Source organism: Falco punctatus, assembly GCF_963210335.1.
Source record: "Falco punctatus genome assembly, chromosome: 5".
In the NCBI taxonomy this organism is placed as follows: domain Eukaryota; kingdom Metazoa; phylum Chordata; class Aves; order Falconiformes; family Falconidae; genus Falco; species Falco punctatus.
Genome location: NC_137584.1, coordinates 2,341,771 through 2,366,317, shown reverse-complemented (window position 1 = coordinate 2,366,317; position 24,547 = coordinate 2,341,771). Strand labels below are relative to the sequence as shown.

Genomic DNA, 24,547 nt, shown 5'->3' with positions numbered 1-24,547 from the left:
TTCACCTTGTCCAATGAAAATAAAAGTCACTTCCACCATAGTTTATAGTTACTGTCCAGTAAATTTGAATTTGTCCTCCCCTAGCACAGAACAGCTTATATACACTGTAGTAATTTGTAAAAGCAATAAGAAAACTTCTCTCTGCATTTCAAACAATAATCGAATTGGAAACATTTCTGTTGTTCTTCTTGGGTTTTGTAAATCAAGCTATTCCAAAGCTAAATTATGTGCCACATTTGCCTGAGCACTATCCCTTTTATGTAATTTCCCTTATATGTGGCAGTTAAATAAAACAGTGATGTAAAATCCCAATGGAAAAATAAATCTAGGTAGAGCAATCATACTATCAACGCATCAGCTCTGCAAAACTCTGTCTTGCTTCCCTGCACAAAATGACAATGTAAAGTATCTTTCCAGAAGTCTCCTGGGAGATTATCGTATTTTATTCTCTATTTAGAGGGAAAAAAAGTCAAAATCTTTGAGAAACTATTAGAAGTCTCCTAGTGAAATACTTATATTTCAGTTCAGCATTACGCACCAGTTTCAGAGAGGCTGAAACATAATTTATTTCATTTTACTTTCATCAGCAAGTAAAGGTCATCTATCCAAAACCAGCTTTTCTGGATGCACACATTTCATTTGTTATAATTTTAAATAACACAGATGTGCACGTGCAGTCAAATTCTAATATCTGTCAATTGCACACAAGTTCTCTTATAGTAATATTTTTCTTTCTGTTTAAATGCTTTCACCATGGACATTGAATAAATGCTTCCTTGGCATTCAAACAGCTTAAAGCAGGAAGACTTCCTTTCAATGGTAAGGAATTCTCTAAATATTTCATGAGTACCTCAAAAACTACATTTTCCAGTTACATTATTTTGAATATAGAAGTATTCTGCACATGTAGTTACACCTCTCAAAATCCAAAGTAACTCATTTTTTTAAAAGTACTCTTCCTCTGATCTTCAAACATAGTTTTTCTCCTCATCTGTTGTTATCAATTACTAATAACAGGTGTCATTGGGAGCTCACTAGCAACGAGACAAGCACACAAATAACTCACAGATACGCTAACTATGCTAATGTACCATTAGGCATCAGCTAATATGTTGGGTTGTTTCTGTTCCTTTGGTGAACGTACCAGGTCTTGGCATATTTTACTGCTGAGACTGCAGAAAAAGAATCGAGCATGATTAATTATTCTTGTGACTTTGTTGCTATAGTCATTATCTGCGTTAGTGATCTGCTTTGAAGCCATATTGCAATTCTGAAATGGATTCCCTGACTGCTCCCCTTCACTGGCCTGTGGTTCGTTTATTAAAGAGATTTAGGTATGAACATACTGTTTTTCTTCCCAAGAAGAAGTAGTCAGAAGCTTTCTTTCAAAACTTCTCTAGAACTTCAGGATATTTAGCTCCTGGGCTGGACCACCCTGTGGTCCTGCAGCATGAACCCAACCTGCATTCAGCAACAGGGTTTCCAAAACAGCCAGAGCTCCTACAGCAGCCTGAAATGGTTCTCATGCTTTATAAAGGGCCATCCACTTTGAAACATGCTGTGTACGGTTTCCTTTTCACTGCCAGCTGCCACCAGCAACTACATCTTCAGGCTCTTTGACAGTCCTTCACCATCCAAGAAATAAAAACATGAACTCACCTCAAATATGTGCTCAAAAAGATTGACATAAGGTAGAAATTATTTACAGCTAGCATTTCAACCTCAGGTTTCTAATGAATATTTCTAGCTTCTAACATTTTGAAAGAAACATTTTTTGTTCTATTTGTTTAAAGGAAGCAAAATGCATTCAGTTAATAGGTATATTACATATGGTATATTTATCTATTACATAAGCACACATTAGCTGCCACCTGCTGATTATCCCATAATGAACACCAAAGACTGAGTTACAAAATCGCCTCTCGCCTTCCTATATATTCATACAATGCCTTCCTTGTTCTGTCTTGGCCAAACTTTCTCTAGTGGTAAATCAGTCTGCATGATGAATAAAGCTCTGCAAAAGAAACCATCTCTATTGCTCAAGGTCCTGCAACAGGAGCCGGTCAGTAAGAGAGTGATCCTACACAGAAGCTGAGTTTTGCTGAAGATACATTTTCCCAGCCAGGCGGTTAGTCTCAGCAGTGCTAAGGAAGCAAATTGGATGTGTGCACTCAGGTCATCCTCCTCTCATTCTCACAGGCAGAACGGAGCAACAACAACCATCTCCGTGAGTATAGAATTGTCTAAACAGAATAAATTCCCACATATTCTACTTATATTTCTATCTTCCCATTTGGCATCATAGAGCATAATTTCAGAACAATAAATAACAAAACCAGATGCTAAGGTGTTGGGCATGACATAGGAACCTGAACAGAATAACTTAGAAAATAAACAGAAGATATGTGGAGAAAATCTTTGAAAGAGTTTATTCTAAAGTAACCTTAGAATATATTATTTAAAAAAAAAAAAAAACAAACACACACACATAAATCTTAGACCTCTGTACTGGCAGTTAAAATTAATCCACTAGAAATCGCTGGTTGAAAACAATTATCATATTTGTCATATTCATGACTTCAAAACCTAAAAGCACAGAAAACTTGAAAGAAACTTACTGGTAATAAAAATGAAATTGATAATCATTGCTGACACTGAAAATGCAAAAAGGGGCAGAATACAAATGAAAAATAAATTGGATTTTAAGAATCCTTTATCTTGAAAGCTTTCTATTCATACCAACTATGTCAATAAACATGCTTATTAGGACAGATACTCAAGTAAATCCATACCATTCCTTCATGAGAGATCTTATCAGCATCCTAGTCGGAATGACTGCCTTCTCCTCCTTGCCAGAGTGTTTCCAAAAGTCTAAAGGCAGTTTTCCCATCTCCAGACATTTACACAGAGGTCTCATGCACCTCATGCTGCAAATAATCTTCAGGACTGCAGGATTCAGCCTGCTGTTATTCTTCTTGCTGAAGGAACTGCTTGAGAGCAATGCCTTCTTTCACATCCTCTCTAATAAAAGGGTTAAGGTATATGAGAAAGGAAAAGATTTGGTTTCTCATATAACAATAATCCCCATCTCCACTTTCTGCATCCTCTTCCCACTCACCCCTCCACAGCTCAGTGCCTCAGTGAATTCAATGTGCTGTTTCTCTCCCTCCTGTTTGCCAGCATGGCAGTAGTAGTCTTTGCATTGCCTTCTGCCCCTGCCGCCTGTTGCATTGCAAAGCTGCAGCACACCTCATTAGGACCGCTGCCTCTGCCCACGTCCAGCAGGCTGGGCAGTAGTTCCCTGTATATTCATAAGCATATATGTGCACGTGTGTATGCTACATACACACAGATGTATATAAGGGTATGGATACAAAGAAATACAGAGCAGAATTGATAAGACGCATTTCAGGGAAACTGAGGAATTAAGTGTGCTTTGAATATCACAAAAGTTATATGTGTGTATCTATATATATGCATATATATAAAAGAGTATATATTTATATTTATAAAATGTTGCAGATGTGAAAACTGAGACACACTTTTAATAGGTGATTAAATCTTTCCTAAGGTTACAGATGGTGTGTGCCTGTATATATGTGTATATATGGGGAGAGTGTTTATTATTTACAACTTCTTTCAGCATTTAGATTCCCTGAGATCTGACTTACACTGGTCTTTCTGTCTCCTGAGTTGCCTTAGGTTTTTAATTTCCAATTAATGACAAAGGAATATCTTTTGAGCTCTATCTCACTTCTTAAATGTTGCTGCAATCAACTGAAAGAACAAAACCCTAACCATACTGAAATTAGTAGGTTTTACAGTGTTTCTGTGAGCAAGATTTCACGTCTGATACTTCCTGGATTTCAGCAAATCCAGTTTTGCTAACAGTTTCAAATACAGTTCTGAAAAAGGGTTGTGTTTTTTCTTATTGTACAGATCAGGAGGTCATTGACTGCAATCTCATTAAATCTTCCGTTCCCCTTTACTGACTTACTACAATCAAGATTACGATGTATTGTCAGAGATTTGAAAGAAAAACACATGCGAAATCTATCTGATCTGAATATAAATGTAATATGACTACTTACGGGTGATATTTGTTTGAATGAAAATATTCTTCCCAAAGACTCAACTCTTTTTATGTAAGTTGAAGTCATCATTGACAAATATCTGTTAAAATCTTTGTGATACTGTGAAAATCACTTTCTCTTTCTGGGACTTGATTTCCACCCCTCCTTTGCTCTGCATAAAGCAGTTTCAGGAATAATCTTCTGACTGTGCAGTGATCGATTAAAGCTTCATTAATGCTTGTAAAAGTCCAAAAGATTCTTTAAGGAAAGGCAGTTCAGAAGTGGAAACATTGGTATTACTAGAGCAGCATTTTCTTTTCATTGTAGGGTACTTTTAATTTGCAGATTTTAAAGTATTTTGGTAAAGGAAGGGAAAATGTCATTAGTCTCGTGCTATAGGTGTCTATGAGATAGAAAGTGATTAAGGCTTAAATTAACACAGATTGAATTCCACTCAACTAAACTCAGGTAAAATGGACAGGAGAACCAAGAAGTCCTCCTGCTGCTTTGTTCTCTGCCCCATATATGAGATTTGTCAGGGCACCAGCAGGCTCTAATTGCCCTGGCAAAATGGTGCTGTCCTTCATCAGACCAAGATGCTGGTCACCAAGATCAAGATTTCTTGTCATCGTTATTACTATTGCTTTTGATTTCATTCCCTTCATGAGAACTTATGAATTATATATATTCTAGCAGAAATTCCATTTAATTTGGCTGGGAGGGAGACTTTGTGGTAGTTCAGTCTTGGTTTTGTGTGACATCTGACCACACCGGATCATGCAGAGCACAGGCCACATTCAAAAGCCAGCGTGTGTGCCAAGCATAAGCATGTCTGGCTGTTGGCTCAAAAGCCTCCTTAGGGTGCCCAGACCACCTGCCTCATGCAGGAAATTAGTCCGGCACCTAAGGATGGAGACTCACAGCACAAGCAGTGGAAGAGGCTGCCCAGTGCAGGACTGGGATTGTCTTCCTCCATCCCTCACAGAGTCCCTCCTGGACTTCAGAGCTGGGAACCCTGCCTTGAGATCAGGGAGCTAGCCCTTTTCTTTTAAAAATAAATTAGGGGATTGCACCTTTTGAAACACAGCCAGAGGAGGATTAACTCAAATTACAGACAGGTTTTCGTAATCTTTCTAGCAAAGGAGCTTCAAACCACCTCTGCCACCTTCTCTTTATAGGGCTGTAAACTGCACAGGGAAGGAAGCTGACTCCACTTCTACTGCTGCAGATGTGCCCCCGGGCATAAGTAATTACAGAGTCAATAGGCAAGAGACAGAAAGAGGTCAAGGGAAAATAGTAGTTCTTGATTACTGGCTAGGGCACCAATGAGGAGGGAAGGATTATTGTCTCTAATTCTGAAGCTCTTCAGACGTTTTAAATTCAACAGTCATTGTGACCTAGGAGCTAGGAAATCTTAAAGGGAATTGAAATACCTGGGTCTGAATCCCTTCAGGCTGAAGTAGGATTCATATGTAATAGGTCATGCCTTCAATTGCTGCATAAAGGGGCTTCAACCTATGCCTGTTTCTATTAAAATTAGACAAACAAAAAGCATTCCTACCATTGCGTATATGATGGAGTCTGCTTTTGTAGGTACATCTACATCCTTAAGGCTGAGAGCTGGGGTAATAGATAGTTTATCTATTCTGAATGGCCCTTCCCTGTGAAGAATGAGCCCCTTCTGGGGATGTGCTGGCGCCAGGCTGCTAAGCACACAGGAGCCTGAAAGGCAGAGGGCCAGGGAGAGTTTAAACATGACCAGCATTAAGAAACAAATGAAAAGAGGTTTTCAGGGTTGCAGTTTTGGAGCCAGATACCAGCATTTCCCCTGGTCCCTACTAGTAGCGCCTGTTCCTGGTTTGGGTCTCCTTAGGACTTGGGTTAGGCTAATTAACCAGGGGTTTAGGTCCCTCATCATTCTTGTCATCAAATTAGTCCTACCCACACTTGCTAAGCTGTGTTAACTGCACAGATTCAGACTGCAAAAGTAGCTGCCTGACATTATTTTTCTTTACACTGATTTCCATAGAGCAGAAGAATACAGATTTAAAGAGTGCTGTTGACCTTAAATATAGCTCTTTTTTTTTTTACCCTTTTCCAATTTATTTCTCTTGCTCTCTCTCTCTTTCTCCTTGTATTTTGTCCTAGTTATCTCTGCTGACCTTCCTTAGACAGTTACTTCCTGAGAAAGATGGCTATATAGTCTTCCTCATGTAGTAGGAACAAATTAAAGCCATTTCTTTTCCCTTTTTAAATACCTGGGTTTAGGATATACACTAGGGTTGTACCAGAGAAGGACTATGGGCTGCAAGCCTTAAGATGGGAATAAAGTTGCTTGGCAAATTTTATTTCCAAGATATAGTAAATTGTTACTGGAGTGGTAAAAATGTTATTAATTCATTATGGAACTTTTGCTCTATTATAAGTAGAATAATGTATGGCAAAAAAATCTAGTAATTGAACATCAGAATGAACTGCTTTAACTTACACTGCAAATATTTACCTTCTCTTTTTAACAAATGTAAAATGGAAGACAATAAGCTAAGAAATAACTAATAGCTTGAGTCTTTTAAAATGAAGTACAATCTTTGCACTAGCTGCTGATCTTCTTTATACAAGGTACTGTCAACAGCCTGTGGAGAACATTCTTCATTCCTGCATTCTAACCTTGAGAGTCGCTCTCAGAAGCATAGGTGCATACGTTAACCTGGACAGTAAGTAATTAGTAACAAGAAAACATCACCTTAGAACATGTAGGTGTTCGTAACCACTGGAGGATTTTTTTCAGATTATTTCTACTTCAATCCATTCCTCTTATGTATTTCTTGACTGAAGGATTTCTTATTTTTCTTTTCTACAGAACAAGTCTTTTCAGTGACTTTTTGTTAAGCTTTGTATTTCTCAGCTTGTTATACTAGTAGTTCCAGCTCTCTGCTCTTCCTTTTGTTATGCACACAAAGAGACACTCCAAGAAATTAAACACTGGTTTCTCTCAACTGTAATTTTGTTTTCTCAGAGGAGTGTGCAGCTAGAGAGTTTTAGGGATGTGATTGTTACTTTTGCTGGTTTTACAATATATACTATCTAAAAAATATATTCTGTTTTAAATATGCTTTCATTCTTGCTATTTAATGTTTTAGGTTTTGGAGGATTATGTTTTTGTTTCTGTTTGTGTGTGTGCATACATTTAAACTTCTTATAATATTATTAGGAATTATTATGGATTTACTTTTTATGGATCTTGATCTTTCTGTGCATGAGTAAGAAGTCTCTTGGACTGGACTCTTAGAATTCTTCTGTTCTTGTTTTCAGTGTCCAAACTTGGCTAATCTTTATAGTGACTTAATAGGTTTTTTGTTCCAACAAGACAAAGCACTTCATTTAAGTGTCTCGTTTTATAATCACCTTCTATCTTATACCTACCAGCCTCTTTCTTTAAAATGTTTAGTACTACCAACACAAGTCATCTTGAAAACATAGCTGTTGGTGCACAATGGGAAAATTAGTCGTGCTATTCTTCTATTTTTCCAATTGTCCATGAATTTACTGCTGAAGTCCTTACACTTACAAGTGTTCTACATTACATCACTTAAATTGCACTTTTCCCAGACAGAATATAAGCAGCCACCATTTTTGGCACTCAGTACCTTATATGAAGGATTTGTATTCTCTATACACAGACTCTAACCTGAAGCTTTGAGTCACTGATGCTTTTTTATGAAAGTTAGAGCAGTGAGGAGCTCTGCTCAAGTCATTTATACAACAACTAGCAGAACCTGGATAAGGACTCTTGGCCATCATGAGTCCCGTTGACCAACACTTCCTTACTTCTTTCTTCAGAATAGTCAAGACATCCAGTTCAGTTGGCTGGATTTCTAAAACAAATATCCATCCTTTCACCCTGTGAGGGGAAGAAAAAAAGTATTCTGATTTGCAAAGAATATGGATATATTTCAAAATAATAAGCCTATAAATCATCACCTCTCTTCTCCATTTTCCTTCTGACTATGTTAGTAAATGCCATTCTCCCTTTCAGCCATACTGTAGTATCCATAGCACTTAAGACTTTGCAAATTCAAGCAAGAACATTGACCTACATCCTAAAAATAAACCAGTTACAACAGCACAGATCCCAAACCCAGAGGTATATTGAGTTTCTTAAGAAAAAGGTGCTAGACAGACAGAGAAAAGTAATGTTAAGTACAGATTAGATTATAAGGACTTTATGGTATTTTTCAGAGGCCAGATCTATGCCGGGAGTTATGCTGCCACTTGCAGAATCCTCCAGATCTATGTAGTTGTATCTGCAAAAAAAGCAGCATTAAGTCCCAATTAAAATTTCTGAGCTTGCCTATGCAGCAAGATTCAGCAATGTAACTACTGCACACAGCCTCTAATCATATCTACACACACAGCTGGTGCTTAGGGCTCCAAAAGTCTTGCTTTGCCACAAAAGTAATGTCCCCTACAGTAAGTGTTCACTATTATAAGCAGGCAGCCTGATTCTGATTTGTCTGCTTTGCATGCATAGGTGTTTTTCCATTGTACAGGGAACTATATAATAAGAAATCAGCCAGAAGCAACTGTGATTCTGGGATGTGGAGTTTAACACACATGCACAGAAAAGACTCTGATTCTTCTGCCACTTCATGCTCCACCTCTGTTTGGCTTAGCTCACACCATTTTCACAGCTACTGTGAGTTCACTAGGGTTTTCTGGTGGGCTGGTGGCCATCACAAATACATAGCTTGTGCAGGTAATGTTATTTATCTTGCAGCTGGTCAGATGCAGTTTTATAAGCCAGCCACAAAGCTACTGAAGAGCTCTTTCTGCAGTTCTGGCAGAATCAGAGAGAACAGAAGTTTGCTGTCCCCAAACCACATGGAAAAAGGCAGAAAGAGACTACTTGTTTCTGGACAGCTTTTCTTTGATCAACTTCATTTGGTGCAGAGCCTTTTCAGGGCTTTTGAAAGAAGTGTGGACTGGCTTGTGCTGCATAGCTAGGATGAACTTTATCTTCAGGAAGATAAAAAGCACTCTCCTGGCAAGGCAGATAAAGTTTGCAACTAAGCTACAGTGGTGAAGAACTCCTTTTCCTGTAGCTAGCACAGTATGGAAAGCCATCACTATTGGTCATAACCTAGCTGTGATGTGGACAAGCCAGCGTGGACGTTAAGGTAAAAAAGGTCCTGTCTCTGTGTGTTGCCAAGGCTGGCAATGCGGCTGAGGTTTCTGATAGCTTTGCATGCACATATTCCCCATGTGTGCCAGGGAGGGAATGGAGAGTACTCATGTTCCCTCTGAGACAAACCTAAAAGCTCATAATTAGAAATCAACACAGCTGCAGTGTGAAGTGGGGTGTCCTGACATTAACACTAGATTGTCTAGAAAAGTTCCATGCTGATAGGAGATATATATATATATATATATATATATGTTTTGGGTTGTTTGGGTTTTTTTTCGTATGTGGCAGTGGGGGTAGAGATAGGGTCACTCCAGTATGGACAGCAGTGCTGAAGCCATTGAAGCCATCTCCCTCTGTTATTCTGAGAGACTCTGTCTTCCCGGGTGATGCTTTTTGCTGCACTGCTGGATTGCAGAAAGGAACCACTGAGCTGTTGCCTAACAGCCTTGAGCAGCTGGAGAGTGACAGTGTGTGACTGCCGTGGGGAGAAAGACAGGATAGATGACAATCACAGGGGAAGGCTGTGGGGCTGCTGAGCCATAGCAGCATGCTGTGTGATGCACAGCAATTGGGAGAAGGGAGTGGAGAATAGGGTTTTCCTCAACAGGGCCTGAGGGGACAAAATTCAGAGATTCTCAAAAAAGCAGCAGTACCTCAACTAGCAACTGACAGGGACCTTTATGTTTAGCCTTCCAAAACAGGGACATTGTTGTTGTTGTCCATCCACTTTTTCTGTTTCCTTCACATTTTCATTGTGCACAGTATCGTTATTTCATAGTCTGCAAGACAAGTTTCAAGACGGCAGATTTTTTACTCATTTATTCAGCAATTCTTCACAGTCTTAGACTGCTAGCTTGTGGTTTTATTAGGTGCATTTTACAAGAATCTGTGTTTAATATTATCACTGAGCACAAGCCTGGAAGGAATCAAATGAAGTCATCTAGCCCAGCTCCCAGACCTGGGGGCAAAATCTCTTCTTCTTAGTGGTGCTTGTCTAACCTGCTCTTAACAAGCCTATCCAGAGGTGGGTTCAGCACCATCCCTAAGCAATCTCTTAATGGCTACCTGTGCTCAGGTTTCTCTTGGGCAATTTTTCTAAAATTGTTCGAAATAAAAATTAGCACCGTTGAATAAAATTATTCTATACTGTTCCCAAAGTGCAAATACACAAAACTGGAATCTGAGAAACTGAACAAATAACCCAAAAGCAATGAAGATGGAGAGGGGAAGAAAAAGAATGTTGCAAACAATAGAATAAAAATGCGCAGTCTGAGATTAGCAGCTCATTCAGCTTTCAGCCTTTAACTGTATGCAGCTTTGTTGAGCCTTTCATACTGGGCTGCTTTCAGAAATCCGTGTTACAGGCGTGGAAAGGCATGGAAGCAAGTCCATGTTTGGATAGTGGAGGGGGGAGGGGGGAAATCCACCATTCCAGTTGAGACAGAGTAGGCATAACTGGGAGTGGCCAGAGTTAATTCCAATTAAAAGAAGCATTCTTCAGTCTCAGAGAGCTAAAGCAAAAGCAGTCTGGGGCAGGTCCACACAGCAGTGACTGGGAGATAGGAAGTCACACTCAGGCTATCCTGAAGCAATCAGTTTTCTTTTCATGCTGCAGGTGAGAAAAGCTTCAGCTTATTGGAAGCGTGGTCTAAGAAAACACAGTTCTTAACATAAATGCAGATATGCTGTGGTGGAGGCTGGTGGAACATACCAGAAGACAGGGAGAGCAATTACAAATGAGCCTTCTTTCTAACAGCAACAATTGTTTGCTTGGAATTCCTGTCAGTTCCTACTGCATTTGACTTTTCCTTTCAAGTCCTTTTAATAACCCTGGAATATCTACCTAGCTAGCCCTCTGCTTCTAAATGGGTCTACCTCTGAGACCTCTGTTTGCCTCCCCGTCCTTCTGCCCCTCAATCTCGGTAAGTCCTCTGTGCCAGAAAAGCCCGGTCTGATCCCAGGAGTGGTCCTCAGTGACTATCTTGAGACTGTTAATTATTTTGTCTTGAGTCATCCCAAGACAAAGTGACAATGAAGATAAGAGTTAGCCCTGAACACTTAAGAATTGTAAATGATAAAAGTCACAAGTAATTTTTTTTATATGTTCATGATTTCAAAAACCTTTGCTTCAGCTTAATTTTCCTTTGTCCTTTTCCTTTGGAAAGTTGCAGGATTAGACTAGTAATGAAAGTTATACCTCTGCAAGCAGTAATATATATTGGGCTACTGGCAAAACCTTCAGGGTATACCAGAGAAACTGATGTAAAAATACACCAGGGAAACCGGCACTGATATTATTGACCAAAAATGTTACACATTCTCCCTCCTGCATGTTGCATAACCAAAAAAAAAAAAACATCTCTCTGCCTTCTGGAATGACTGACTAGTCACAGTTGTAAAGAAGCCGTGATGAAACTGTTTCCATAAAATTCCATTTTGTGTCTTAGTGGACCTGATGCATTCACAAAACAGATATATTGTTGCAAGCCTTGCCTGGTGTACTTGGGGTTAACGTTGCTGGTACTCTGTTACTATCTCCTTGTTTGCACTGCTACTAAAAGAGTTGCTTGCTAATAGATGCCAAGTTTTCCACTTAAAAAGGAGCCTTGCTAAGTTTTGAACAGACAAAAATAGTCCTGTACTGATGAAATACTATATTTTCAACTTGGAAAAAAAGAAAATACTTGCTATGCCACAACACTTTGAAATGTACTTTATAATAAAACTATCAAAAGCACCTAATTCTTTCAGTTGGCAAAAGGCTCAGTAAACACATTTCTTTGACAAAGTTTTCTTTTCAGAATCTGGCATGACAGAGATTGATGGGGGATGGGATTTGCAAAAAGGAAATTTGTGATTCTGTGGTAAAAGGAAAGCCATGAAGGAGAAAGGGTGAACTAAGGTTATTTGGCTGGATGTCTTGTAACAAACATCTCGTTAGCGTCACCTTTATAGTGAGTATTGCAGCAGGAGATCAATGGTTATCTTGGGCACAGAAGAGAAGAAGGAAATGAATAATATGGAAAAGACTCCACATTTTGGAGAATACTGTGAAAAAAATACTCCATGAATTCTAGTGGACAAACAAAAAACCACAACATATACTTCCTGGCAGTACAGACAAGGTCCTTCTCAAGAAAATAGTATTTGTCAACAAGTGCTTGCCACACACCTTCACTGTACTGCTGCCTGCCTGTGTACAGGACAGTCCCAAAAGCCATGAAGGCAGAGTTTGCTGGTCCATTCCATAGGTTACCTAATCTGCTTTATGAAGCACAGAAGTTATTGCATCTGAGATTAGCACTTCATCCTGAAAAATTATGGCTATTCCCAGTGCACATTTTAAGAATTATTACTGGAGTTAGCACAAAATGGAATAGAAAGATAGAATTCCATGACAAAATCCTATCCAGACTTTTGGTGTATAGGTAAGTGGTATTTTTAGGAGTCTGTTCAGGTGTTCTGCTTCCTTGCAAGCCTCTCATACCAGGTTTTAATAGGTCTTGCTTTTACAACCCTTTTCCACCATCCCATTAGCAGTAGCTTCAAAGTGAAGCATGCCAGTGATGCCTATACATCTAATGGATGTGTGAGTCTGCATAATGAACAGTTAGCTCTCTGAATCCAAAGGATGAAAAACTAAATAGGACTATCCCGACTGTAGGCTAGTGTTTTGCTGAAAGACAAAATCTAAGAACCACGAACCCAGACCAGGATGGGGCACATGAGTTCACAGGACAGCAAAGCAATGCAAGGAAATAGACCTGGAAGGGATAAAATAGGTAAACTCACCTAATTTAGTCTTGTGAGATGTTAATATTGGTACTCTGGGTAGCACAAACAGCAAGTGTTTATCCTCACATTGGCACTACAATTCGAAAGCTTTCTACACAAATGCAATACCGTGGACACATTAGAATTTCAATCAGAGAACAGAATACATGTATCTGGTCATTTCCAATACAGCAAGAATTGCCACGTGATGATGCAGGGTTTTTATTAGTTAATAGAAAAGCTTAGTGTAAAATAATCCCTATCAGAGAAGTTTGTGTCAAAGGGCTTTTAACCGGAGGGAGAGTAAGTCACAAGGAACAATGTTAAGGTCCTTTTCTGATTTCTCATCCATTTCAATCCCTAGCAAATGGTCAGTCTCGGTGAATAGACACCTTTCCCAACCTATTGTTCAAACTCAGCTCACACTATTTGTTCAATCAAAAGCTATACCTATTATGTGTGTTGGTTTCAATAGCACAGAAATGAAGAGCAAACTTACATGAAGATCAGCTCAGCCTCTTGTTTTTCCCTTAACCTTCATCTCCTATTGCCGCTCAGCCTAAATCCCTTCTTCCTCAGAGACCCCATGCTGACTCACTGCAGCGAGGCAGGGAAGCAGCCTTCCGCTCTCACGAGTCATAACCTCCCCTCCAGACATACTTTCCAGCAAAAATCAACATAGGCTAAAAAAAGCCAATGTGATGCTGCTGTAAAACCTCATCTTTATTTCAGAGGGATTTAAACTCATGAGGATAAGTGGAAAAGCCATGGACGCAACAGTTCCTCCCCTTACCTCCGTTCAGGATCATTTTGCTGAAAGCACAGAGAACCTGCTAAAGTATGTCCTTAAGAAAGCTGCTGAGACAAAAGAGGCAGAATCAACATGCCACTGTGTTTTATATGACTGTACTGGGTGCCAGCAGCCGGGGCTGTGGGGCGGCCTCTGCGAGGAGAGGCTGGAGCCCAGTGGGCCCAGCTCAGGGCATGGCCGGCCCACAGCCAGGCTGGCGGTGCCTTGGGGAAAGCGCGTGTAAGAAAGGGACAGGTAGTAGAGGAATGAGGGGAAAAGAAATGGGAGGAACAACCCTGTGACCAATAAAGTAAGGGAAGGAGGATGGGAGGAAGCACTCCAGGCACTAGAGCAGAGATTCCCCTGCAGCCCAGGGAGGATGCAGTGGGAGGATGCCCACCCTGCAGCCTGGACACATGCCCCAGCAGGGGGATATGCCCTGAGGGAACTGCAGCCCATGGAAGGCCACTCAGGGGCAGAGGGTTTTTTCCTGAAGGGACTGTATCCCATGGGAAGGATCCATGTTGGAGCTGGGGAAAGGTGTAGGGAGAAAGGGAAAACATTGCGGACTGACTGCACACCCCCATTCCCCATCCCTCTGCATGGCTCAGGGCAGGGAAGAGGCAGAGAAGTTGGGAGTGAAGGAGGAAGCTGGGCCTGGGAAGAAGTTGGGGAGAAGGTATGATTTTAACTTTTGTCTTTGTTTCTCACTATCCAAATCTATTTCAATCTGCAATAAAGTACATTAATTTCCTTCAAGGCAAGTCTGTTTTGCCTGTGGCAGTAACTGGTGAGTGAACTTGTCCTTACCTCAGCCCATGAGATTTTCATCTTATTTTCTCCTCCTGTCCTGCTGAGCAGGAGGATTGAGAGAGGGGCTGGGTGGGTGTCTGACAGCCAGCTAAGGTTAACCCACCACAATAACTAAAGCCAGACTTAAGACCATCTGCCTTCCCAAAATGGGAGAGACATTGTGGCAAATTACTTTTTCCTAACGTTAGAGAAAAGCTAGGCATGACATTCCCTCCTTTTTCCTTTCCTCAACAACAAAGGTGAAAACATATTTGTTGTAACCGTAGGGCTATACTCACACCAGTTTTTACACTCACAAATCAGCAAATTTATGTTGCATTAACGGACCTCTGAATCGCATTCTACCATGTCTTCATGCTTAATTTAACTACTTACTTCACAGGTTAGAGGAGATGAGCTATGAAACTGGTTTAAAGGACCGAAATTCTCTTTCTGCTTTCTGTGATTATGATTTTTTCATTTATTTATTCATATATAGTGTATATTTTAAGTGTGTATTTAGGGGTGGTATTTTTATAAAATCTTTGTGGAGCTAGCTAGCAAAGATAACAAAAACTCAAATAATTGAAAAATATGCAGAGAAAGCAAGCCAGACAATTTATATTCATTAAAATGCACTGTAGAATCACCTTTCTAAAGTAGGCCAGTATATTCAGAAGACTTCCTTTTGGTAACTAACTTCCACTCCTTTTTCCCTTGTGCTCTTTACATGGTTAACTGTTTTTATTTGTAGAACACCTCTGAGTTCTAGAGCATTCAGGAGCAAAGGTCAGCAGTAAGCAACCCCTAACTTTGCTAGGTTTCACAAGAAACCTATGGAATAGAAGTTCCGGAAAGAGATTTATCACTTCTCTCAGGAGGACACAACCAGAGGAAGGCCAAAGGAGGCTGTATGAACTCCATACCCCTTTTTCCCCATGGGAAAAATTGTACCTCCCAAAGATGCAGCATATCTCTACTTTTCCTTATTTTTAACACAGGAATGTGGCATAACAATATGATCAAATATTTTAAGGACATCTTTTTACTCATTTTTCTTTATGTGGGAACTATGTGAGGCTGCATATGGGAACAAGGAAGCTGAGAACCTGTATTGCTGCTTTCCTTCCTTAGCTGTTTTAGGAATCCTCTGGAGAAGGCATGAATGTTCATCCTCATGTAGCCATCAAGCATGAACTAGTTTTCTAACAGTCTTACTGATTACAGAATTAAATTTCTAGTCCCTTCCTTTTTCATTCTTCTAATCCTATATCTTCCAAATGTATATACACACAAATATGAATGGACTAAATCTGCAGTATGTTATCCCTTACGCAGGCACAAAGACAGAATGAAAGGATAATTTTGTCTGTCTTGTGTGTCTCAAACTCTTGGCCTAGGTTCTAATCAAAAAGATTTCTCCATATATATACTGATTTTTACCAAGTATGAGATGTATTAAAATCCTGCTTTTAATTTATGTCAATTAGCTTTTAATGTGATGTGGAGAAATATTGTCACTTTGTCATGAATAGCATGCAAAGACCCATACCTCTCCATTCAAAGGAAATTTCTAAGGTTACAGGTCAGTCATATTGAAATTCTATCCATTTTGATGTCTGATGACTGATTGCTTTAACAGGACATATATGTGTAATTTAACACTTGATGTTATTTTCTCAATTTCTTTTCCTCTCTTTTTTCTCAGAACAAATTATGACATCGACATCTAAAGGAATTTTCCGGCCATTTTTAATTATCTTCATTGTCCTTGGCTGTTTCATGGCATTTATACTAATTTATATCAAACCAACAAATAGCTGGATCTCTGGTCCTATAGAATCAGCCAGTTCAGTTTTGAAAATGAAGAGCTTCTTTTCTTCCAAAACTGATAATCTTAATGAAACTACTATTTTGATCTGGGTTTGGCCATTTGGTCAGACATTTGATCTAACATCCTGCCAAACAATGTTCAATATCCACGGGTGCCATCTGACTATTGACCGCTCACTATATAACAGATCCCATGCTGTTCTCATTCATCACAGGGACATTAGCTGGGATCTGACTAATTTACCTCAGCAAGCCAGGCCACCATTCCAGAAGTGGATTTGGATGAACTTGGAATCTCCAACTCATACTCCACAGAAGAGTGGCATCGAACACCTCTTTAACCTGACCCTGACTTATCGGCGTGATTCAGATATTCAGGTGCCTTATGGCTTCATGATGGTCGGTACAAGTTCCTTTACATTTGAGGTGCCAAGTAAGGAAAACTTGGTCTGTTGGGTTGTAAGTAACTGGAACCCTGAGCACGCTCGAGTCAAGTATTATAATGAACTTAGCAAATACATTGAAATACATACCTATGGACAAGCCTTTGGAGACTACATCAATGATAAAAACCTGATTCCAACTATTTCTACTTGCAAATTCTACCTTTCCTTTGAAAATTCAATCCACAAAGATTACATTACAGAGAAACTTTACAATGCTCTTCTGGCCGGATCAGTACCAGTCGTACTGGGCCCTTCCAGAGAAAACTATGAGAATTACATTCCAGCAGATTCTTTCATACACGTGGAAGATTTTCTCTCCCCCAGAGACCTGGCAGAGTATCTTCTGATGCTTGACAAAAATAACAAGATGTACCTTAGTTACTTCAACTGGAAGAAGGATTTCTCAGTGCATCTTCCCAGGTTCTGGGAATCACACGCATGTCTTGCTTGTGATCATGTGAAAAGACACCAGGAATATAAGTCCATTGGAAATTTAGAAAAATGGTTTTGGAATTAATTTGTTTGTGTGTGTGTGTGTGTGTACTTTTTTGAAGAAGCCAGAGGAAACTTCAGTCCAAGTGGAGAGGAAAGGAAAAGAGAAAAAAAAAAAAAAAGGAAAAGAGAACTTTATGTTATGGTTTATCGGCTATCCTCTCTTGGCTATTCTATTTATATTTCATAAGAGATTTTAAAAGACCATCATCATCAGACATAAATACTCAGTTTTAAATTATAATGTACATACTAATTATGTGCACTGAAGAATATTTGATTGTTTACTATAATTTTTAAACAAGATTTTCCATATTTTATGTGAAATATGTCCCACACTTAAAGTAGTACTTTTTAACACTTTTTTTATTTTTAACATTACATTTGCTGTTTAACCTATTTGGAAAATGAGGACACAACTTTTAAATGCCAGAGAGAACTTTAAGAACATAAATTGCTGTTCCAGTCTGAAATGTGTGTAATATTTCAAAAGACAGTAAAGATTTTTATGGTTCATCTTACATTTTAATAACACAGTAAAGTTCAATACCTACCATTATTCCAGCGTGGTCAATCACACCCCTTTTCAAGGCTGATGAACCTCAAAATATAGTTTTTAAAAGGTATTACAATAGTAGACAGTCTTTGTTTCAAAAAATGTTTCCTAACAAATAGCTTCAGTAAGTTCCTTTAGGAATATGTCTGTTCTTACCCTCTGAAGAATAAAGAAGTCAGTTTTACAGTAGATGAACAACCTTAGTGACAAAAGCCCAGATTCATACAATTTTTTGAGCGCAAGTCTCATTGTGTCTTGAGTATTATTTACCTGAACCAGAGCTGTAAGTGGTGTTATACTGATACAGAGCTAAACTGATTTTAACATTAGAATTTTATTACTTCAGCCTCATGCACTGAATTCAGCTGGTAATAATGGATTTTTAGAAATAGCTTGTTGAGAAATTTAAGCAATTTCTTTCATATAATTCCTTGAATAATTGTGAATTTTTCACTAATTCTGTAACGATCTGTTGAACTCTGATTTTAACTGGACAACATCCTGTCACGACTCAAGAACGTAGAAAAAAAAAAAAAAAGACCAAACAATTTTCAGAAAGAGTTATGCTGAAATTCAGTAAATAAGTTATCAGGCTGACATATTCAACCATGCAACTCATTAAGCTAATTATATTTTTTTAAATATTTTATATGACAGGTATAAATAAATGCACTCTTAAAAGCAGCAGTTGCTATCACAATTTGAATATATAAATAAGTTCTTAAGAATTAAATTTGCTCTGATAGCAAATACAAAGGTGTGATGATAGTCATGATTGTTTAAAATGTCTACTTTTAATGTGTGATTTGATTTCATTACTTTTTTCTTTCAGCTAAGACTCAAATACCAGATTGCTGTATATATTCATAAGTACAAGGTTGGTTTAATGACATAAATGTATGGATATGTTGTGATATCAAGTGAAAGCCAATCATCTTGTTTTTTCAAGTCAAAATGTCACAAATACCTCCCACTGGAAAAAAAAAAAAAACCAACAACTGTAAAAACTTCTGTTTAGATGATGTATATGACCCTGATCAAGTGAAGTTGTTGACCAAGGACTTAAGATTAAACTTGCAGATAACAATGTTGCTAAAGGAATAAGGGATAAACAATGGTAAACAATTAGCAAAAGATAAGATGATTTGTCAGATTTATTTTTTATCCCAGGCTGGAATAGAAACACCGAAGGCTGTAAGAGTAATGTAGTTACATTTCTAAACAGGAAACTCCATGGAAAGGTTATAGAAATACTGTGCTCTCCCTATGGTTTCAAAAGATATATTCTGATCCAGATATGTATTTATACTATTTATTGCTGTCTTTAAAAGCTAGTTTGCAATATACTATGAACGCCCTAAACTCACCAGCAACCCAGTACAAAACAAGATAAGCTTACCTTGCAAATTAATGCAATATAACGAAACCCAGTCTTCTAAAAACAAAGTGCTTACATGGATGTAATGTGAGTAGTATTGCTATCATTTTGAAGGCAAGTGGCTATTGTTTACAGTCGGTGCTATTGGACATCATACTATTTGTTTTCAGGAAGGCTGCGAAATTCTCAGTCACTGAATATGCCACTGCTTTGGCTGGATAATCTGATTCCCTTGACGCTGGAATTTGGAAGTGCTTTGCATTGATCTCAAGGGAAGTACATTCACCCCTTGATGAATGTGCACAGTCCCTTATTTCAGATCGTAGGAGTTGTGCTGAGTGATACAAGGCCTTGTGTCAAATCAGACTGGTTTCTTGGCATCAAGTTTCAGCCAATAAATTGTTATATTGATAACAAATAAGCACAAAAAGAAAATACATGTCTTGTTATTACAAATATCAGTCAGTGTATACATAGGAAAGTTTTGAAATATACACTAAATTTTAAGCCTGTAAGTAATGTCATTATCTCTGTAAGCACTGGATCCAGTCAGCATGGCTAATCTTGGGCTGAATTTAAGAAATGTGAAAGCCTTTTGAGAAACAGGGACAGCTGTTCTCTTCACAGAAACTCAACAGAAGGCTTGTATACTTTGCATTCAGGATGCATTGATAGAAGTGTTTCAAAGATTAATAAAACAGGAGAGTAATCTAATACAGATTGAAATGACCAAGCATCATGATCGAATCCTAAGCAAGAGACATGACCCTTATGCCTCACTGACGTTCCTGAGAAGTGTGGGCTGGAACACAAGCGAGCCAGCTATTTTATGAAGATTTTAAAGTGATCTTCCGGTACTGAGCCTTAAACAGTTCTGGATATAAAGAATTTTACTGACAGAAAATGAAGCAACGTCAGGCATGTCCAGCCTAGGTGGTATATGATGTGAAGCAATGGATTTAAAACATCTGGACTCCATGCACGCATGAAGGCAGTCTGCCTAGACCTACACACGTAACCCACAGAACATTGATTCCCGTTTGTATATAACATTAAGCATTGTGATGTCTGTGCTCCTTCAGTGAGCTACCCTACATAAACAGCTAGCATAAATAGACTCAAATAGTAAATCACTGTGAAGGAGAGTGGGCAAAACCAATTAATTATGGAAGGGTAAATAAATTATATGGAATTAGTTAAAATGGAGAACAAGGTCTTATTTATGCCTTGGTACCACTGGCAAAAGAAGATAGTTGTACAAGAAAAGAGAAATGAAAGATGAGAAAACACACCAGTTCTTACTATTTTCTCATCAATTTTATTTCAGGTGTTGTTTATTTTATTTGCCAGCCCGCAATAATCTTGTGTATGCACTTGTCACAAGTTATCTTGTCAGTCACTGAAGATAGAGAGTAATCATTATTCTTTCATTTACAAAGGTTTATTTTGGGTGGTTTTAGGCTCTCTGTTGTGCAGTGAGCTATCAACATCACTGCCTTTCTCACTGTGGAAAATAAGACCCAAAACAGATAAAATACTAACTGTTGATGCATTGCTACCTCTCTGAATGTGAACAGACATCAGAGAAAACCAGCAGCAGAGCCTTCTAAAGCAGAGTTTTCCTTTCGTGTCACAGACACTCAATGACCACAGCAGCTTTTGCTCAGCATGAGATCTTCATTCCTTAGTGAATCCTGGTTGCCAGTTTCTTTGAAAGATGGTTGTACTCACAATGAACAAACAGCCTGAGTGAGGCCTGTAGAATGTGTAAGATGCATCCAGCAATATACTTGTCTTTTAAGAAGCAGATCAAATAAAATAGAAATTGTACTGAGAAAGCATGAATGTGGGGATTTGTAGAGTTCATGCAGGCTGAGCAAGACATGAGAAATTGGCACTACTGAGCACAGTAAACAGCTACCTACTGTTTCTAACTACTATGTTTGTTTCTCAAACTGGGCTTTTAAATAAAACACCATAAAATGTAATTTTCTCCCATCTCTAATCAAGCAAGCTTCAGTTAAATAACCAATAACTTTTGCTGATTATTCAGGATAGGACTTCTGTTAGCCTTGTATTATCTCTTTTATTAGACACAAAATGACATTTGGGGAAAGAGTGAAGTCTGTCAGCAAACTAATCATATTTCTTATCTGACTTCCAGAATCCTTATTTTATTCTAGTTTATTTTTTGATTTTGAAGTAAATCATGTCCTCATGAAATACTTTCTGGAATTGATTCAAGAAAGACTTTAAGCACATGCATATGAGCATAAGACTCAAGCACATGCTTAAATTTAAGAGTGTCTTAAATGCTTTAATGCATTGGGGCTTCAGACAGTTATGTTTTTATTGCCTTTGGGAATCGTACCAGAGAGCACTGCCGATAGCCAGCAGAGGCCAATTTGTGTGGCCTCTTTTGCATCATGTATGTCCATCCTGTGAGTAGACTGGCTACTCCACAATGGAAACTGTTTGGGCTAATTCTGGCTTAGTATCTGTCCTTGGCCCTACTTTTCTGCTTCAGCGTACTTTGCGTGCCACCATTGCACCATGCCATCCACTCAGCATGGCGCTCTGCCTTACAGCCTGCCTGTGCCGGGCAGGGTGAGTGAACTCGCATGTGGTATAAGGAGGTGAGAAGAGCTGAGGCTTGCTGAGGGAGTATTTCGATGACTATCCTAGGAAGAAAGCATAAAACCTAGTTGTGTATGCATCCTTTTAATCTGGACTGAGTGTGCCCTAGAGAGGGTGAGTCTCAGCCATACTGACTTTCCTTTTGGAGGAGCCTAGATGAGAGTCTGGGAGTGATCAACTATATGTGCAAAGTGGGAATGAGAAGCGTGTCTGTGCGGGCTGACAGGGAATCTTCTGACCGATTTAAATTTCACCTAATGGTGAAAGTTAATCAAATACTCATGTATTTTTTTGGTCAAAATTAATACATTAGTGAGAAGAGAGTCCAGGGGAAGTATTTGTTTGTCTACCAGCTGATGGGGTTTTTAATTAATATTGGCTGACAGCTGTGGTTTATTTGTTTGTTGTTTGTAATATAAATTATTTTAAAATGTTAGAAATCAATCAATATGATTCACACAAGACAGTTACTTCAGCTTCATCTTTCGCTCCTTGCTCAGGCAAATGTTCCACCAGAGTCAGCAGGTGATTTGGGAGATTCCCATGCTAGTAATAAAGGATTGAGCCCAGGGTGGAATGCTTGGGGTAAAAACCAACCTTCTTGTTCACAGATGTTTCCCTTCTAAAATTTGAACAACTAGTTTTAGCTGATTCTACCTTCAGAGAATCAGTGTAAAATTCATACTGGTTGGATATGTTCATAAAAGGTACAGAAATGCCAAGAAATTGATTAAATAAACCATGCAGTAGTAATTCAAATTCATGGCACAAATGCCACAGTGATACACATGATAAAACCATAAACTCGTGAGAAATAATTAGGCTTAGAGACATCACCCTGCAGTTTTCATATTGGAAAAAGTCACTGTATTATTCTATTGGAAAGGTAATTAATTGGGAATCTTTTATTTCACCATATTCTCTACACAATTAACTGAAACCAACAGTCTCTGTGCAGTGAATAGTTCAGACATTTGCTCATGTGGCAGAGAGCCTTTCACCTCCAGGTTAATAGCCTGAATTATGAGTAGGTTTGTACAGAGTGCTGTTTGGCAGCCTCTAGCAGATGACTCTGTGATCTCAGTCAGGTTTCTCATTCCTGCTTTGAGCCAACAAGGCAAAGAACCGACCTGAGATTCATCCACCTTCTGTGCATTTCTTGGCATGCTGACGGTGTGGCTCAGGACACACTCCTGCAGCCTGCACCATGCCTGTTTACGATTATGCAGAAGACTTTTCTAAGTAATAAGGGTATTTGGCTTTTTATTTTTTTGAGGTATGATGGCAGTCTGTACAAATGAACTATTCATACATAGGGGAACTCTTCATTAACATTCCTAAGTAAATAATTAGTAGGAAAATAATGTAATATTTGCAAATTGGCAGAAAAAGCAATTCTTTCTTATTCTTTCTATCAATTAGTCCAGTGGAAAACAGACTTTGATGAAACTTTATCCCGCTGGCTTGATACAGCCTGTTTGGATCCAGTTACAGGGACACACATGATAGCAAAATCTGAAAGCTATACGGTAAACCAACACTTATGTATATGTAAAGTTGAGATAGTTTCCTATAGAGCCTTGAAGCTGTACCTAAACACTTTAGCAGTCACCAGATGAAAAATGTTCCCATCAATCCTTTTCTTTCTAACATGGTAACAAAAGTCAGTCTGGTATATGCTGTTTGGCAAATTAATTAACTACAAAATCTACATTTTCCTTTGCTGGTCTTTTCTTTTGTAACACATGTTATAAGATATGAGATTAAAAATTTTGGAAAGTTAACTCCCTTGGTGCAATTTAATATTTTAAAGATTCAATGGATATACTGAAGAGAGGAAAGTGAGACACTTTTCCATCTATATGAAATCCTAATGTGCCAAACTCTTTCCAATGAATGAACAAAACAGTTAAATATACTGACCTTTTATTAGGATTTGCAAAATCTTCTATTAATGCACTGTAATTTTGCACTATTTTGTAAGAAAAGAAAAAAGGAAATAGGGAACTGAAACAGGAAAAAAAAGCTAAAAATAGATGCCAAATGTATAGTTTGTAAAATACTATTTTTCTTATATAAGGTATCATCAAATTGTGAATTTAACTGTGTTATTGTAAACTGTGAAAAATGTGATGCACTGTTGTGGCACAGCCTACCAAGGGCCATTTCTAACACATAGATTAGTCAGGACTTCTTTATATGAAACATATTCATAAATCTGAGATCACTTTTGTACTTATTTTTTGTAAACTATTTTTCCACATTTACAACACAGCTGTTATTTTATAGCAAACACTCATTTTGCTTTAGAATATTATTTGAATAGGTGGGTGGGTGTCTTAAATGTGCCAGAGATTCAAAACTGCAACAAAGATAATTCAGAAACTATTCTTTGCCAAACTGTAATGCTACTGAAATCGAAGATGTTTTGTTGAACAAGCAGGCACACTGTCAATAAATGATAGTTTCTATTCTGTGATAATGATGATAATGTTACATTTGCTAGGATGAATGCCTGGTAGTTATGAGTTGCATTCCCCTTCTGTCTTTCTGTATGTTAGGGAAACAAAACTGGGTGCCATAGCTGAATG

The 24,547-nt window shown here is 38.5% G+C and overlaps 1 protein-coding gene across 4 annotated transcripts in view; it reads left to right on the top strand.

Moving 5' to 3' along the window:
* FUT9 (fucosyltransferase 9) overlaps positions 1-17,518 on the top strand; it is a 114,927-nt gene extending 97,409 nt beyond the window's left edge. For 2 of the 4 annotated variants that reach the window (XM_080389057.1, XM_080389054.1), the window contains exon 2: positions 16,323-17,518. In XM_080389057.1, coding sequence (XP_080245183.1) covers positions 16,331-17,410 — 1,080 coding nt within the window. In that variant the 5' untranslated portion in view covers positions 16,323-16,330 and the 3' untranslated portion in view covers positions 17,411-17,518. Of the gene's footprint in view, positions 1-791 lie in introns of all 4 variants that reach the window. The other 2 variants (XM_080389056.1, XM_080389055.1) reach the window with 2 other exon arrangements.
* Positions 17,519-24,547: the final 7,029 nt, after the last annotated feature.